Source organism: Panthera leo, chromosome A3 (assembly GCF_018350215.1).
Source record: "Panthera leo isolate Ple1 chromosome A3, P.leo_Ple1_pat1.1, whole genome shotgun sequence".
Classification (NCBI taxonomy): domain Eukaryota; kingdom Metazoa; phylum Chordata; class Mammalia; order Carnivora; family Felidae; genus Panthera; species Panthera leo.
This window is the reverse complement of record NC_056681.1, coordinates 3,495,413-3,510,055: the sequence shown is the minus strand read 5'-3', so window position 1 is coordinate 3,510,055 and position 14,643 is coordinate 3,495,413. Positions and strand designations below refer to the sequence as shown.

General features: G+C 48.3%; 1 protein-coding gene across 1 annotated transcript in view; it reads left to right on the top strand.

Annotated features, from left to right (window-relative positions):
• CDH26 (cadherin 26) overlaps positions 1 to 14,643 on the top strand; it is a 42,039-nt gene that overhangs the window by 17,673 nt on the left and 9,723 nt on the right. The window contains exons 6-13 of the mRNA XM_042930502.1: positions 709 to 875; positions 1,310 to 1,438; positions 3,600 to 3,785; positions 5,036 to 5,304; positions 8,911 to 9,053; positions 10,882 to 11,121; positions 12,684 to 12,905; positions 13,471 to 13,601. Coding sequence (XP_042786436.1) covers positions 709 to 875; positions 1,310 to 1,438; positions 3,600 to 3,785; positions 5,036 to 5,304; positions 8,911 to 9,053; positions 10,882 to 11,121; positions 12,684 to 12,905; positions 13,471 to 13,601 — 1,487 coding nt within the window. The remainder of the gene's footprint in view (positions 1 to 708; positions 876 to 1,309; positions 1,439 to 3,599; positions 3,786 to 5,035; positions 5,305 to 8,910; positions 9,054 to 10,881; positions 11,122 to 12,683; positions 12,906 to 13,470; positions 13,602 to 14,643) is intronic.

The window sequence follows — 14,643 nt, the reverse complement described above, 5'->3', positions numbered from 1 at the left end:
GTGTAATACTTTATTTCATGGATGTGTTTTTACAGTAACTAACCTCCTATTGTTAGACATGTATGTTTTGTCCCCACTTCATGTTATTTTCACAAAATACGCTTCCGTGGATGTTTTTGAGCTAAATCTGCATCCCATTCAAGCGTCGTTTCCTTGGCATAAATGCAGAGAACGACGGCACACGACATTTAAGTATTCTTCTCCAGTCACCTCCCAGCACATCCCAGGGGGCCTGGCTGCTGTCCGTCTTGGATTACTAAGTGCTTGCTTGTGTCGATAGGTTTCCTGTCCACGTGTCCCTTCCTTTTGTCTACTTCCTGTTGGCGTGCCTGTCGTTTTTCTCCTTGATTTTAACCTTCTTATTCTATATGAAGAATGTTTATGTCTGCCCTATATACGTTTTCCTGGCTTATCATTTCTCTTTAAGTTTTGTCTGCGTTTTTTTTTGTTTTTGCCACACATTTAGAAATCTGTCTGATCTATCAACTCAGGCCTTCCTGTCTCCTGCGCTTGCAATCGTGATGAGAAAGTTCTTATGACTATTTAAATATTCCTCTTTATTTTTTATAGTATGTCTGTAGTTTGATTTTATAAATATTTAATCCATTCTGGTGTATGCCTCCATGCCATTTAGCAAAAGGATCGTCATTCTACTGGGTCGATAGGCTGCCTTTGGTCAATAGTAACCGTTAAAACAATTCTTTCCAGGTCAACCTATTTTCCGGATGTTAACAGTTGATTTGGATCAAGAAAATACTCCAAATTCTGAAGTCCTTTATTTCCTTATTTCTCAAACGCCAATACTGAAAGAAAGTGGCTTCCATATCGACCGTATCAGTGGAGAAATACAACTCTCAGGATGCTTAGATTATGAGGTTATGTGGATTTTATTATTTTAAAAAAATGAAATGTATTCTCTATCTCTGAGCCCCAGACTTAGGATTTATGTTTGCAGCAGAAAACCCTCTGTGGCTAGGCTTGCTATTGAGATCGTTAGAATGGATTATTTTTTTTTCTAATTTTTTTTTTTACTTTTATTTATTTTTGAGAGACAGAGAAAGACAGAGCGTGAGCAGGGGAAGGGCAAAGAGAGAGGGAGACACAGAATTGGAAGCAGGCTCCAGGCTCCAAGCGGTCAGCACAGAGCTCGACGTGGGGCTTGAACTCACGAACCGTGAGATCATGACCTGAGCCGAAGTCGGACGCTTCACCGACTGAGCCACCCAAACGCCCCTATGGTGGATTGTTTTTTTAACGCTTCCCTTTGCTTCATTTGAAGGGCTTGACTGTTCATTTCCTCCCCACACAGACGGCTCCTCGGTTTACACTGCTAGTCAGTGCGAGGGATTTTGGAGAACCACCACTGTCATCCACGGCCACGGTTCACATCAACGTGGAAGAAGGCAACAACCACATGCCCACGTTTACCCAGGAGAACGTAAGGCACCCAGGCTTGCCCCGAATGCCCAGTCCGTACAGAAACAGCCTCAAGTGCTAGGCTCAGTGTTGCTGAGGGGATTGGCCATACCCCCCAAAGATACATGTCATTCTCCAAAATAACTTAAACCAGAAAGAACACGCCAGCCATGCTGATACAGAATCCCTCAATAATAGACTGGGGAGCTTACTTTTATTTTTTATTTTTTATTTTTTTTTTTTACTATTTTGGGCTAGATCCTGTGCTCAGAACTTTTACATGCATGCTTTCATTTTCAATTGCTGGGACTAGCACGCGATTCCCATTTGACAGATGAGGACACTGAGGCACAGAGAAGATAGAGAATCCGTGCTCACTGTCCACGAGATTTCTCAGTTCCACACTGTGGACGTGGGATGGCAAATTCGTTGTTGTAGGGTCAGGGGAGGCCGCCCAGTGCACTGCCCAATGCTTAGTAGCATCTCCGACCGCTACCCACTAGATGCCAATGGACCTCCCAGTTGTGACACCCAAACGTGTCTGCAGACATTGCCCAATATTCCCCGGGCAGGGGGGGCAAGTTCGTGAGAATCTAGACCTGAGCGTTTAACCAACATCCAGAGCTCTAGAATAGGGAAGATGAGCAGGTGGGTTCTGGCTTTGCCTTTCTCAGCTCATCTGATTTATAGACTGACATGGGATTTCACATGCTACACATCCCCACGCTTGAAGAAAGCGCTGGAACCCACTGTTCCAGACCATTTGGAAATGCCACGCCATTTGAGATCTGCAAGATTGCTAAAAACACTCAGGATCTGTCCCCTATTTTGTATTTTGTGCTCTTCTATATGAATTTTTCTGAGAAAAATATCCACTTTACTTCTTTCTCCTGACCCCTCTCAGTGAGAACTTTCTGGAAGACCTAGAGAGATCCCCAACCCAGCACCCCTCCCTCCCACCCCCCAACCCAACACACCCACCCACACCCACACCCACACACACACACACACACACACACACACACTCTCTTAATCATCAGCTCCCTGGGGATGGAGTTTTGCCAATCCCGTTCCCAGCACCTAAGATAGAATCTGGCACATCATAACCTTTGTTGAATAAATAAATGCTACAAACAATTATTTGAGAAAGTATTATTAAAAAATTTTTTTTTTAATTGTCTAGATAAGAGGAGCCCGGCCTGCTCAGTCAGTAGAACGCAAGACTCTTGATCTTGGGGTTGTACGTTCAAGCCCCATGTTGGGTGTAGAGATTACTTAAAAATAAAATCTTTGAAAGGAAATAGAATAGACCAAAGCTGAAATGTTTTCAGATGAAAACACCTCAGCAAACAGTATAGAATAACTGAAAAAAAATACTTACTATGTTTCAACCTTATTTCAAAATCTTTCTCTGGTTTAGTAAAAAGCTCTGCTCTGAAGTAAGGGTGGGGAAAATACACCCAGTTTCGATATACTTGTTAAAGAGAAATTATCTTGTCACCTGAGTATTGAATAACAAGTTCGAGATCTACATGTGTTAGAAAAATGATTGCCTTAATCTAAGTAACCGTAAGAGTTCCATCTTAGGAGAAGAGCTAGGATTTTTTTTTTTTAGCAGCACAAACTAGGATGTGTATTACTATTTTAAATATTCTTAGAAAAATAGTGCATTGAGTTGGATTTAAGAGTACTTTCAAAGTCATTCAGCTGTCAGGGCGCCTGGGTGGTTCAGTCGGTTGGGCGTCCGACTTTGGCTCAGATCATGATCTCACCGTTGGTGGGTTCGAGCCCCGCGTCGGGCTCTGTGCTGACAGCTCGGAGCCTGGAGCTGCTTCGGATTCTGTGTCTCCCTCTCTCTGTGCCCCTCCCCACCAGCACTCCGTCTCTCTCTCTCTCTCAAAAACAAATAAATAAAAAAATTAAAAAAAAAAGCCATTCAGCTGTAGACACAAGTCACGGGGGAAAGGGACAGAGGAAGGACCTGGGTGTGCTGGGTCAGGCAGAGTTTCAAATCACTTGAGGTTAAGTTCAATAGCAAGAGAAATAAATACCCGTGTTAGATCAAACTCAACGCACTATTTTCCTAAGAATCCTTAATATCCATGTTGTTGTGCATTTCTTTCCTTGCTTTCTTTTTCTTGCTTTTGTCTCCGTGACACGGAAATGACGATGGCCGCTCCCAGTATAAGATTCAGATTTCTGAAGGCCGCGCCAGCTGGGGCGTGTTGCGTCTCGTGGTCCAAGATGCTGACTTACCATTTACCTCAGCTTGGAGGGTCAAGTTTAACATATCGCAAGGCAACGAAGAAGGACGTTTTGACATTCTGACTGACCCCGAGACCAATGAAGGGATTTTAAATGTTATCGAGGTAAAGCCATCAGGGGATGTGCACCTACCAGTGGCCGCGGGAGTCCCGATAGCGAGATGCCTGTCGTGTGCCGAGCACATGAGGTGTGGCATGTCGTGTGTCCCCGTGGCGCCCAGTGAGGAGGGCAGGCTGTGTCATGACCCCCTGCTGCCGTGGGCCCTCGGCCCTTTGGACTTCGTGGCTCCTCTCACCAAAATATTATCAATACTACAAGTTAGTTTTTTGAGATGGTGTTAAGTACGTCAACATTTAATTTTCTTATTGTTTGAGACAAAATTTAATAGATCTATATGGGCCCTAAAACTTTTTTTTTTTTTCTGATATGCTAAAAATATTTAAAACATTTTCTCTAATCCTGGGAGTCTGTTTTTTTTTTTTTTTTTTCTTCTGAGTTGAAAAGACATTCGAACATTTGCACGGACCCCTGAAAGTATCGTGGGCCCCTGGCACTTTGCTGCTGTGCCTAATGAGGAGCTGGCCCTGCAGGAAAGTGTATTATCTTCTCATTTGACTGATGAGGAAACCAAAGCCCAGAGAGGTCGGGTTGTTTTCACAAAGTCTCACAGCTGGAGTAGGGGTTCCGACTGAGGCAGTCTGACTTTATTGCTTTTAGTCTTACTCTCACCTAGAGCCTGGAGTGACCAGTGCCTCTGGGTCCGGGCAGGTGAGTCAGCCTGGGGGTCAGGTTCACAGACAGCCCTGAGTCTGGGGTCTGGGGTGGGGCCTGAGCTTCTGTCTATCGGAGGCACAAGCTCCCGGGTGATGCCCCTGGGACCCTCCCACGCTGTGAATAGCAAGGCTCTGGGGGACTCTATCTCAGACGCCTGGGATTGAATATTTCAAATACTCCTGGCTTTTCAATCCTTTTAAGGCAGTGAGTGCCCTGAGTAACAGCGATCATTAGTATCTGTATTTCCTTAAGCTCCCCCCCCGCCTTTTTATAGCAGAGTCGCCACATTAATGTTTCATTAGGTTATGGTTTTTGTTGCATTTTTCATTCCCCTCTGATGGATGGTGGCTCTTTTCAACCAGGAGAGGGGGAGGAAAAAAAAAAAAAAAGAACTCCATAAATGACTTGAAAATGAGCTGGCAACGGTCTTTTGATCACTACCAGAGGCACTGTGAATAATAAATGAAGCGCAAAAGCCACGCGCTCGGGGTGTGCGTGTGCGTGACAGTGGGCACGGGGCTTTCTCCGGCCAGAGAAGCAGCAGCAGGTGCTAACGGGATCCTCTCTCTGGGACTTGCAGCCCTTGGATTATGAAACTCACCCCGTGTGGCGCCTTGTCATCACGGTGGAGAACGAGGAGACCCTCTTCTCCTGTGAGGGGGGCCGGCTTCGGGAGCCCAGGAAGGCAGCGGCAAGCGCCACTGTGAGTGTGCAGGTGACCGACGTCAACGACCCCCCGGCCTTTCACCCCAGGAGCTTTGTCGTCAGTGAAGTCGATGGCGCCGGGCCTGGAATTCAATTGGGAATATTTAACGCTACAGATCCGGACAGAGCCGCCGGCCGGATAAGGTGAGAAGAGAGGGCCCGGAAGAGTGGTCGTTTAAACAGAATTAGTCACACCGAGGGCGCTGCCGTTGGGCGGCTGGTGAGGTGGACTCAAGACACCAGGAGGCCCGCTGGCCCGGGTTCAATGCCACCTTCCTTCCATAGCTTTCTCTGCGCCCCCCTCCCCAGGTGGGGTTCACCTGCTCATTTTCCTTTGCACTTAGCATACATCGCTTCTATACGGGTTTTCTTGTATTAAAATAATTTGTTGGGCATTTCGATCTCCCTTTTTACTAAAGGTTGTAAACTGGCAACAGAAGGGGTTGTTTTTTTAAATTGTGGTAAAATATATCTAACACAAAGTTTACCATTTTAACCATTTTTTTGTTCGGTTATTATTTATTTATTGAGAGAGAGAGAGAGGTGGGGAGGGGCAGAGAGAGAGGGAGAGAGAATTCCAAGCAGCGCGGAGCCCCATGCAGGGCTCAATCCCACAAATTGTGAGATCGTGACCTGAGCTGAAACCAAGAGTCAGAACCTTAACCAACTGAGCCACCCAGGAGGCCTCTTTTTTTCTTTTTAAAGTTTATGTATTTATTTTTGAGAGAGAGAGAGAGAGAGAGAGAGAGAGAGAGAGAGAGAGAGAGAGGGATTCCTAAGCAGGCTCCACACTGTCAGCATAAGTATGACTTGGGGCTCAAACTCATGAACTGTGAGCTCGTGACCTGAGCCAAAATCAGGGGAGTTAGATGCTTAACCGACTGAGCCACCCAGGTGTCCCCCATTTTAACCATTTTTAAGTTCAGTGACATTAAATACATTCACACTGTTGTGCAACTGTCCCCGCTGTCCATCCCCAGAACGTGTTGATCTTATAAAACTGAGACTCTGTCCCCATGAAACAAGAACCTCCCTCCCCCCCCTCTGCCCCTCTCCCAGACACTGGCGACCAGCACGCTACTTTCCATCTCTACGGGTTTGACTGTTCTAGGAACCTCACAGAAGTGGAATCATCCAGTGTTTGTCTTGTGGCAGCTTATGTCGCTGACCATACTGTCCTCCAGGTGCGTCCACACGGTAGCATGTTGCAGACCTTCCTTCCTTTTCAAGGCCGAGTAATATTCCCTTGTCTGCACAGACTACACTGTGCTCATCCATTCATCTGTGGGTGTGCACTTGAGTTGCTCAGTGTTTTGCTTTTACAAATAAAGTTGCCAGAATCCCTAGGAAGATGGTGGAGTCAGAAGTAGCAGGAATCTGCCTCCCCCCCGACAAGGGCGCTAGAAGAATCTGTCTCATGTACCTGTTTTGGAACTCTGGATTCTGTTGAAGGGCTGCAACTCCCAGGGAAAGGCTTGGGTGGTAAGCCGAGGTTAATTTTGGTCAATTATAGCTCTTAGCACGTGTTCCTGGAACAGCCAAGTGTGCAGCTTGCAGGAGCCAGAGTGGGCACAAAAACCTCTGGCCTCCAAGTGTCAGGGATCCGTGCTTTGCTCACTGATTGCTGCTTTCAGTCCCAGAGGTACAGACAAAGAGGCAGGTGGCCATTGTTTCTGGTCCCCCACCCTCATTGCTACAAATCCCTTCCCTCCTTCAGGGGATTTGAAGGTCCAATGCCTTTATTTTCCCCTCTTCATTTTTTGCCTTTTCCTGTTTCAGGAGCCAGACATTAAAGGCCAGGATAGTCAACATGAAGCACAGATAGGAGGAACGTTAGAAAGGGACCACGCACACCCAAGGAAAGGCTCAGGGAAAAGGCGTGAGAGGGCCTGAGGTTGAGAGGCTGGGCCTCAGCACAGAGACAGCCTATGACATCAGACAAACAAACGAAAATAAAATAAAATAAAAACAATAAGGAAAATCAGAAAACTCTGGGAAGGGGCAGAATTTGATTTCCAGAATCATCACATTATTAGATGCAAATGTCCGGTGCTCGAGGAAAAAAAAAAATCACAAGGCACATAAACAAACAGGAAACTAAGGCCCATTCAAAGGGAAGAAAATAGATCAACAGAAACTGTTCCCGAAAAATACCTGATGGCAGATGGGTTGGCCAAAGACTTCAAAACCGCTATCTTAAAAACGCTCCAAGAGATAAGGAAGCTGTGGAGGAAGTCCAAAGACGTGTAACAAGGACACAGAAAACATAACAGGAAACGAGAAAGGTGATGAGGGACTTACTGTAAGAATTACTTTACACATGTACAGATTCTACTCCTTAATCAGAAGACAGAGATCGACAGCATGTATAAAAACATATGGTCCAGGGGCGCCTGGGTGGCTCAGTCGGTTGAATCAAGAGTCGGACTCTTGATTTTGGCTCAGGTCATGCTCCCAGGGTTGTGGGATCAAGCCCCAAGTTGGGCTCTGTGCTGACAGCATGGAGACTCCTTGGGATGCTCTCTCTCACTCTCTCTCTGCCCCTCCCCCACTTGCACATGCTATCATGCTCATGCACTCTCTCTCTCTCTCTCAAAATAAATAAATCACTTAAAAAAAAATGTGGTCCCACTAGATGCCGTCTATAGGAAACTCACATGAAGATCCAAATACACAAACAGGTCACCTGATACCATACACAAAAATTAACTCAAAGTGGATCAGGACCTAAATGTAAGACCAAAATCAATAAACGCTCTTGGAGGAAGCATAGGAGAAAAGCTTCATGACCTTGATTTGGGAATGATTTTTTGGATGTGACACCAAAAACACAGATAACAAGGGAAAAAAAAGAGTCAGATTGGACTTCATGAAAATCAGAACATCCTGTGCATTAAAAGACACTATTCATGGAGTAAAAAACTGACCACAGGATGGGAGAAAGTCCTTGCAAGTCCTATATCTGATAAGGGATTAATATCCAGAATATACAGAGAACTCCTATAACTCAGCAACAGAAAACCAAGAACAAGCAAGTCCCAAAGTGGACAGGACTTGAATAGACATTTCTCCAAAAAAGATCTACAAATGGCCAGTCGGCACGTGAAGAGATACGCAACATCGCCAATCATGTGAGAAATGCGATTCAAAACCAAAATGAGACCCCACCCCACGCCCATTAGGATGACTTCTATCAAAAAGCCAGAAAACAAATGTTGGCAAAGATGTGGAGAAATTGGAACCTTTGTGCACAGTTGGTGACAACAGAAGTCGGTGCAGCCACTGCACAAAACAGGATGGTGGTTCTTCAAAAAATTCAAAGTAGACACCATGTGACCCATAATTCCACTTCTGGCTATATGCTCCCAGAATTCAAAGCAGGACCTCGAAAAGATATTTGTACACCCACACTCAAAGCTCCATTATTCACTATAGCTAAAATGCCAAGGAAGCCCAAGTGCTCACTGACGGGTCAGTGGAGAAGCAAAACGGGGTATATATATATAATGGGATGTTATTCAGCCTTAAAAAGGAAGGAAATTCTGTAATATGCTACGACACGGATGAATGAATTTGTCGACCTTACGCTCTGTGAAATATGCCAGACACAAAAGGACAAATTCTATTTGAGCTCACTTACAATTTCCCACATTACTTGCGATAGAATCTGTGTCTGCCGTGATATATTTTGATTTGCCTTTTGATGTAACTTTTTACTTTTTAAAATCGTTGTGTGTTTCCTTCTACAAGGTATAAACTGGTTCGTGACCCGGCAAGTTGGGTCACAGTAGATGAACTCTCAGGAACAGTCACCACCAGGAAGCAAATTGACCGAGAATCTCCTTACGTAAATGATAGCTTTTACATAATCATTGCTCACGCTATTGACGATGGTAAGTGTTGACCCAAAATTAGGCGGGAAAGTGTGTTTCCTGGCTTCCTGAGGGAAAATAATTCTAGTGACAGTCTTTCAGCCCAACCTGGAAAACTGTACATCTTTTTATCACTACGCAGCTACTGGAACCTATTTTTTTTTTTAATGTTTATTTATTTTTGAGAGAGAGACAGAGTGTAAGCAGGGGAGGGGAAGAGAGAGAGGGAGACACAGAATTGGAAAGCAGGCTCCGGGCTCCGAGCTGTCCGCACAGAGCCTGATGCGGGGCTCCAACTCATGAACCGTGAGATCATGACCTGAGCTGAAGTCGGACGCTTAACCAACTGAGCCACCCAGGCGCACCCTCCTTTATTTTTTTTAATACTGGCAACTATTTTTGATGATAATGTTTGAAATGGCAGACTCGAGGCAAATGCCATGGGAAGAGGGGCAGTATTCATTCAGAAGATGATTGAGCCGATGAGGAAGCCACCATTGGACCCAGTGTCTGTTCCATCTAGACATAAAGCAGCTCTTTAGCTCTTTCTCAAAGCCAGTGGTGGGTGACAAATACTTAGCACAATGTCTCTGTACTGGGAATGGCTTATAAGCTCTGACAAGTGTGACCGTATGGGACAAATTTGTCATAAACCTTGTCGGGCAGTTCTGTGAGCCTGTTCCAACACTACTGTCTCTGATCTCCCATGGCTGAACTTTTAAACCTGCTGAAACCAGGGCGCCTGGGTGGCTCAGTCGGTTGAGCGTCTGACTTCAGCTCAGGTCATGATCTCACACTCTGTGAGTTCGAGCCCCGTGTCAGGCTCTGTGCTGACAGCTCAGAGCCTGGAGCCTGCTCAGGATTCCGTGTCTCCCTCCCTCTCTGCCGCTCCCCTGATCATGCTCTCTCTCTGTCTCAAAAATAAATAAAAACATTAAAAAAATTTTTTAAAAAACCTGCAGAAACCAAAGTTGAATAAATCACAACTTTCAAGTAACTTTAGTTAATTGTCTTGAAGGAAATCTGTGAATTCAAACCCAGGTTTTAAGGGAAATGTAGGTGTATATCCCATTTGCACGATTAACGAGTAGAATGTTGGTTAGGTTAGGAAGATATTAAATCTGTGTTCCCAATCGTTTTTTTTTTTTTAATTCATTTTGAGTGGGAGGGGGTGTGGAAGGAGAATCCCAAGCAGGCTCCACACCGTCAGTGCAGAGCCTCATGTGGGGCTCGATCCCACAAACCGTGAAATCATGGACTGAGCTGAGATCGGGAGACAGATGCTTAACTGACTGAGCCCCTCCCCCGCCCCCGGGCATCCCCCAATCAGTCTTAAGTGAGGAGAAAGAAAGGGGTCCATCTTCCAGGGATCTGAAGAAATGATGTAGTGGGGTCCAGAGTACCCATTATCTGGTGTCCCCTGGTGGCTGACACCCTATAAAACTGTAGTGACAACCAGGATTCTGATGTGGACTCAGCCAAGATACAGACCATTTCCGTCACCACCTCACACCCGTTTCACTCCTGTCCCACCCCCTTCTTGATGCCTGGCATGATCGACACCCAGAAAAACGAATGATTCTATCCCACCTGGTTCTACAAATGATTTTGGGTGGCAAGCGTTTTGTTCACGTACCCTTCCCAGAGATTCCAAATTTTCCAAAAAGCAGGAAGACAGGTCAAACACCTACTGTAAAGCTTACGACGTTGAAAGGGAAATGGAGTCAGTCTTTCTGTGGATCGGCTCTCTTCCCCGGAGGGCGGCAGGGCTCATGTTCCAGGGATTTGTGCGAGTGGAAAAGGTTCTTTCATTAATGAGCAACCCTGTCTGGAATCCCTGTGTTCCAAGGCCTCCCGCCGCAGACCGGGACGGGGACCCTGATGCTTTTCCTGTCCGACATCAATGACAACGCCCCCGCTCTCCATCCGCATTCTCGATACATGGAGGTCTGTGAGTCTGCGGCGAACGAGACGCTCCTCCTGGAGGCGGAGGATGGCGATCTGGAGCCCTTCGCAGACCCGTTCACGTTTGAATTGGACAAGTTGTGGGGAAATGCAGAAGACACATGGAAATTGGGGGAAAATCGGGGTGAGTATTTGTTCTGGCCAAGGATAGAGGATTGAAGGCAACCTGACTCTCACAGACACAGGCAAAAAAGGAATTTATTGGCTTATGTAACTGAGAAAGATGCCAGGTAAGCCTTTGTTCCAGCAGAACTGGGTCTAGGTGCTCAAGGGACATCCCTGGACAATGTCTGTCCTTACTGTGGCTCTGCCTTTCTCCGGGTTTCTTCTTTTTATTTATTTATTTATTTATTTATTTATTTAACGTTTATTCATTTTAGAGACAGAGAGAGACAGAGCATGAATGGGGGAAGGTCAGAGAGAGAGGGAGACACAGAATCCGAAACAGGCTCCAGGTTCTGAGCTGTCAGCACAGAGCCCGATGCAGGGCTCGAACTCATGGACCGCGAGATCATGACCTGAGCCGAAGTCGGCCGCCCAACCGACTGAGCCACCCAGGCGCCCCTCCGGGTTTCTTCTTTTGCACGCAGGCTCTCCTCTGGGGTGGCAGGGTGGCTTCCGGGAGTCCCTAGGACCCATCCTAGCACCTGGCAAGAAGACGTATGTCACTGTGTGACCTGGGTCGCCTGCTGGGAGTTGGGAAGGGCAGATACGTGGACTGGCTGGTTCCGAGTCCACGCGGAACCATGCTGGGATCTGGGCTTTACGCCTCCTGACCCACCTGGGCTGAGGGTTCCGGAGGTGCGGCTCTCCCAAAGGAAAACGGGGGTGCTGTTAGCGGGAGGAACCACTGGCATCCATTGCCAACATTCTCCTTTGAGCTTCTAGCAGCGTATCTGCAGAATGTCGCCTGTCTTTTAGTTGCCACTGTGAGCTCATGTTTATGGTTCCCAGACCCAGAGTGTGTAGGGAAACACTGAACTTCTTCCCACAAGAGCTCTGGCCTTTGCCCTTGGCTTCCGGGAGTTGCTCTCTAGGCCCTTGGGACGTCCTGCCTGAAAGGAGCGTTTCTGCTTACCTGGGGTCTTGTGCCCATCGGATAGGAACACTGGGATTTAGGGTGGACGCTATGGGTCCTGTGGGCGTCCGGCGATCTCCAAAAGTGCTGGAGCCCGAGGTCAGCCGTACGGGTGGCCGGCCAGGTTTACATGACTGAGTCTTGAGAAAGATTCTGGACACAAGGCTCAGTGAGCTTTCCTGGTTGGCCTTGCTCGAAGAATGTTGTCACTTACCTATGCGGGAAGTGACGCTGTCCTGACAGATACAGAAAGTGACACCGTCCTGACTCCACGGATACTCCTCTGGACTCTGCCCTATGTGCTTCCTGCCCTGACTGATTTTAATCTCTATCCGCTTGCTGTGATAAACCATAACTATGAGCACACGGCCTTCAGTGAGTTCTATGGGTCCTTGGAGAAAATGTTCAAACCTGAGCCTGGCTGAGAAGCCGCGGACTTGTAGCAGGTGTCACAAGTGGGGGTGGTCTTGGTGACTGTTCCCTCTCACTTCGAAGTTGGCTAACTTTTGTACAGAGCCTTGGCACATGGTAGGCACTTAGTAAATACCTGCTGAGCAGATAAGCAAATGAACGAGTGAATTGCATGCAAGGTCCGTTTCCTTTTGCAGGTCGGTCGGTTGAACTTTGGATGTTGAGAAGCCTCCCGCCTGGGAATTACTCTGTGCCACTTTTCATCAGAGACAAACAGGGACTTTCCCGGAAGCAGTCCGTCCACGTGAGGGTCTGTTCCTGCCCTGATGGAGTCACATGTGCAGAGCCGTCGGTCACAGGAGCTGGGCTCCTCGTGGGGGCCCTGGTCCCTCCCTTTGCAGCGTTCGTGGCTCTAGCAGGTCAGTGGTCTGCGGAACTGTCCTCGGGATGCGGCTCCTCTCCCCGGCCTGTCAGCCAGCAGTGTGGAGTCCTCCCTCCGGGGCGGGGAGCAGAAGATGGCAGAGATCAGTGGGATGCCTTGAGGATGACCCCTAGGCTCATCGGAGTCACGGACTCAGATCGGACTTTCCCGACCTGGTCGGACATGCTGCCTGTCCGGCGAGAGCAGCTTCTATTCAGCCGGTGGCTGTTGATGGCAACGGAGCCCGTAGATGAACGCTATGCTTTGCAGTAACGCCGGGGGCCACAGTGTACAGATATCTAGGCTCCTGGGCTGGGAGCGGGCTGACGAGGATGCTAGATTTTCAAATAAACGATACGATATTATCGATCGCATGGTATGAATCGATTCAACCAATAGTTATCTGGCACCTGCTCGGGCCCCACGCTGCACTAGTCCTACAGCTACGGAGACGATCGCGGCCCAGTTTGGCCGTGTCCACTCATGGCCGAGTTGCAAGTTATCAGAACCAGATCCCGTCAAAACCCCCGTCCAACTCATTGTCCTGCCTGGTCTCATTGTAGTGGCTCTGCTGTTCCTGCTGCGGTGCTATTGTGGCTCCGAAGCCACGGGGCACGGACGGTCTGTCCCACGTGACCAAGGCCAGCAGACGCTGATCATGTATAACGATGAGAGCCAAGCCATCTCGACCCAGGTAACGGGGCCTCACGCGTCGTGTTTCATGCTGGTGATGTCCGCAATTCACAGGCACACCTTCCCATTCATCGTGCCTTCTCTCATCTCTTCAAACTCACGCATGTTTGAGTGGAAAATGGGCAAAAAAAAAAAAAAAAAAAAATCCCATGAAAATTGTCCGGCTCAACTACATCGATTTCTTGCGTTAGGTTGGCAATTCTCAACTAGGGGCAATTCAGCACCCCCGGGGGACGCGTGGTGATGTCCGGAGACGATTCTGATAGTCGTAACCGGTTGGGCTGGGGAGACGTGTTTTTGGCTTCCAGGGGGTGGAGGGAGGCCAGGGCGGCTCCCGAATGTCCTCCAGTGCACAGGACAGGGAGGGGGCTGGCCGAGGTGCCAGCCGCGCTGAGGTGCAGAAGCCTTGCTCAGAGGCAGACGGTGTCTGCCGCGTGGAGCTTCTCTAGATGGAGAGTGTGTGAGGCTCACCCGTGAACCGCCTGGGGCAGGGGTGAGGCACAACCCGGCCCTCCGCCCTCTCCCGGCCGAGGCTGGGCACCGAGCTCACCAGCCTGGCAGGGACTTCTCATTCTCTTCGTCACAGCGAGCGCGCCATTCACCCCCACATCCTCACCTGTGCGCCAGGGATGGCAAAGTCCACCTTAGAGACCGGCTGTGGATCAAGCAAGACCTGCCCGTGGAAGCTTCTCACCCTCCCCAAGACACAGGCGATCGGCAGGTGGCTGTTGGGTTTGCAAAGCTGCTGCCACCGCCGCTGACCTTGCTGGGTGTCGTCACAGCAGCCCTGGGCTGGGGTCGGCCGGGCAGCGCAAGGAAGGCGCTGCGAGCTCTCCTGCCTGACTTCACCTGGAACTAAGGGTGGTTGATCTAAAAACCGAAAGCCAAGAAACGTGCGGAGGGAGCACCACCCTTCCTGCGCGGGGGACACGGGACGCCCCATCTTGCTCTCGTCTCGGATCTCCACCCACAACTTTCTCCTGGGAGAACAAGAGACTTGTCGCGCCAAGTGAGACGTTTTTGGGAAAAGACAGTCCAATTCA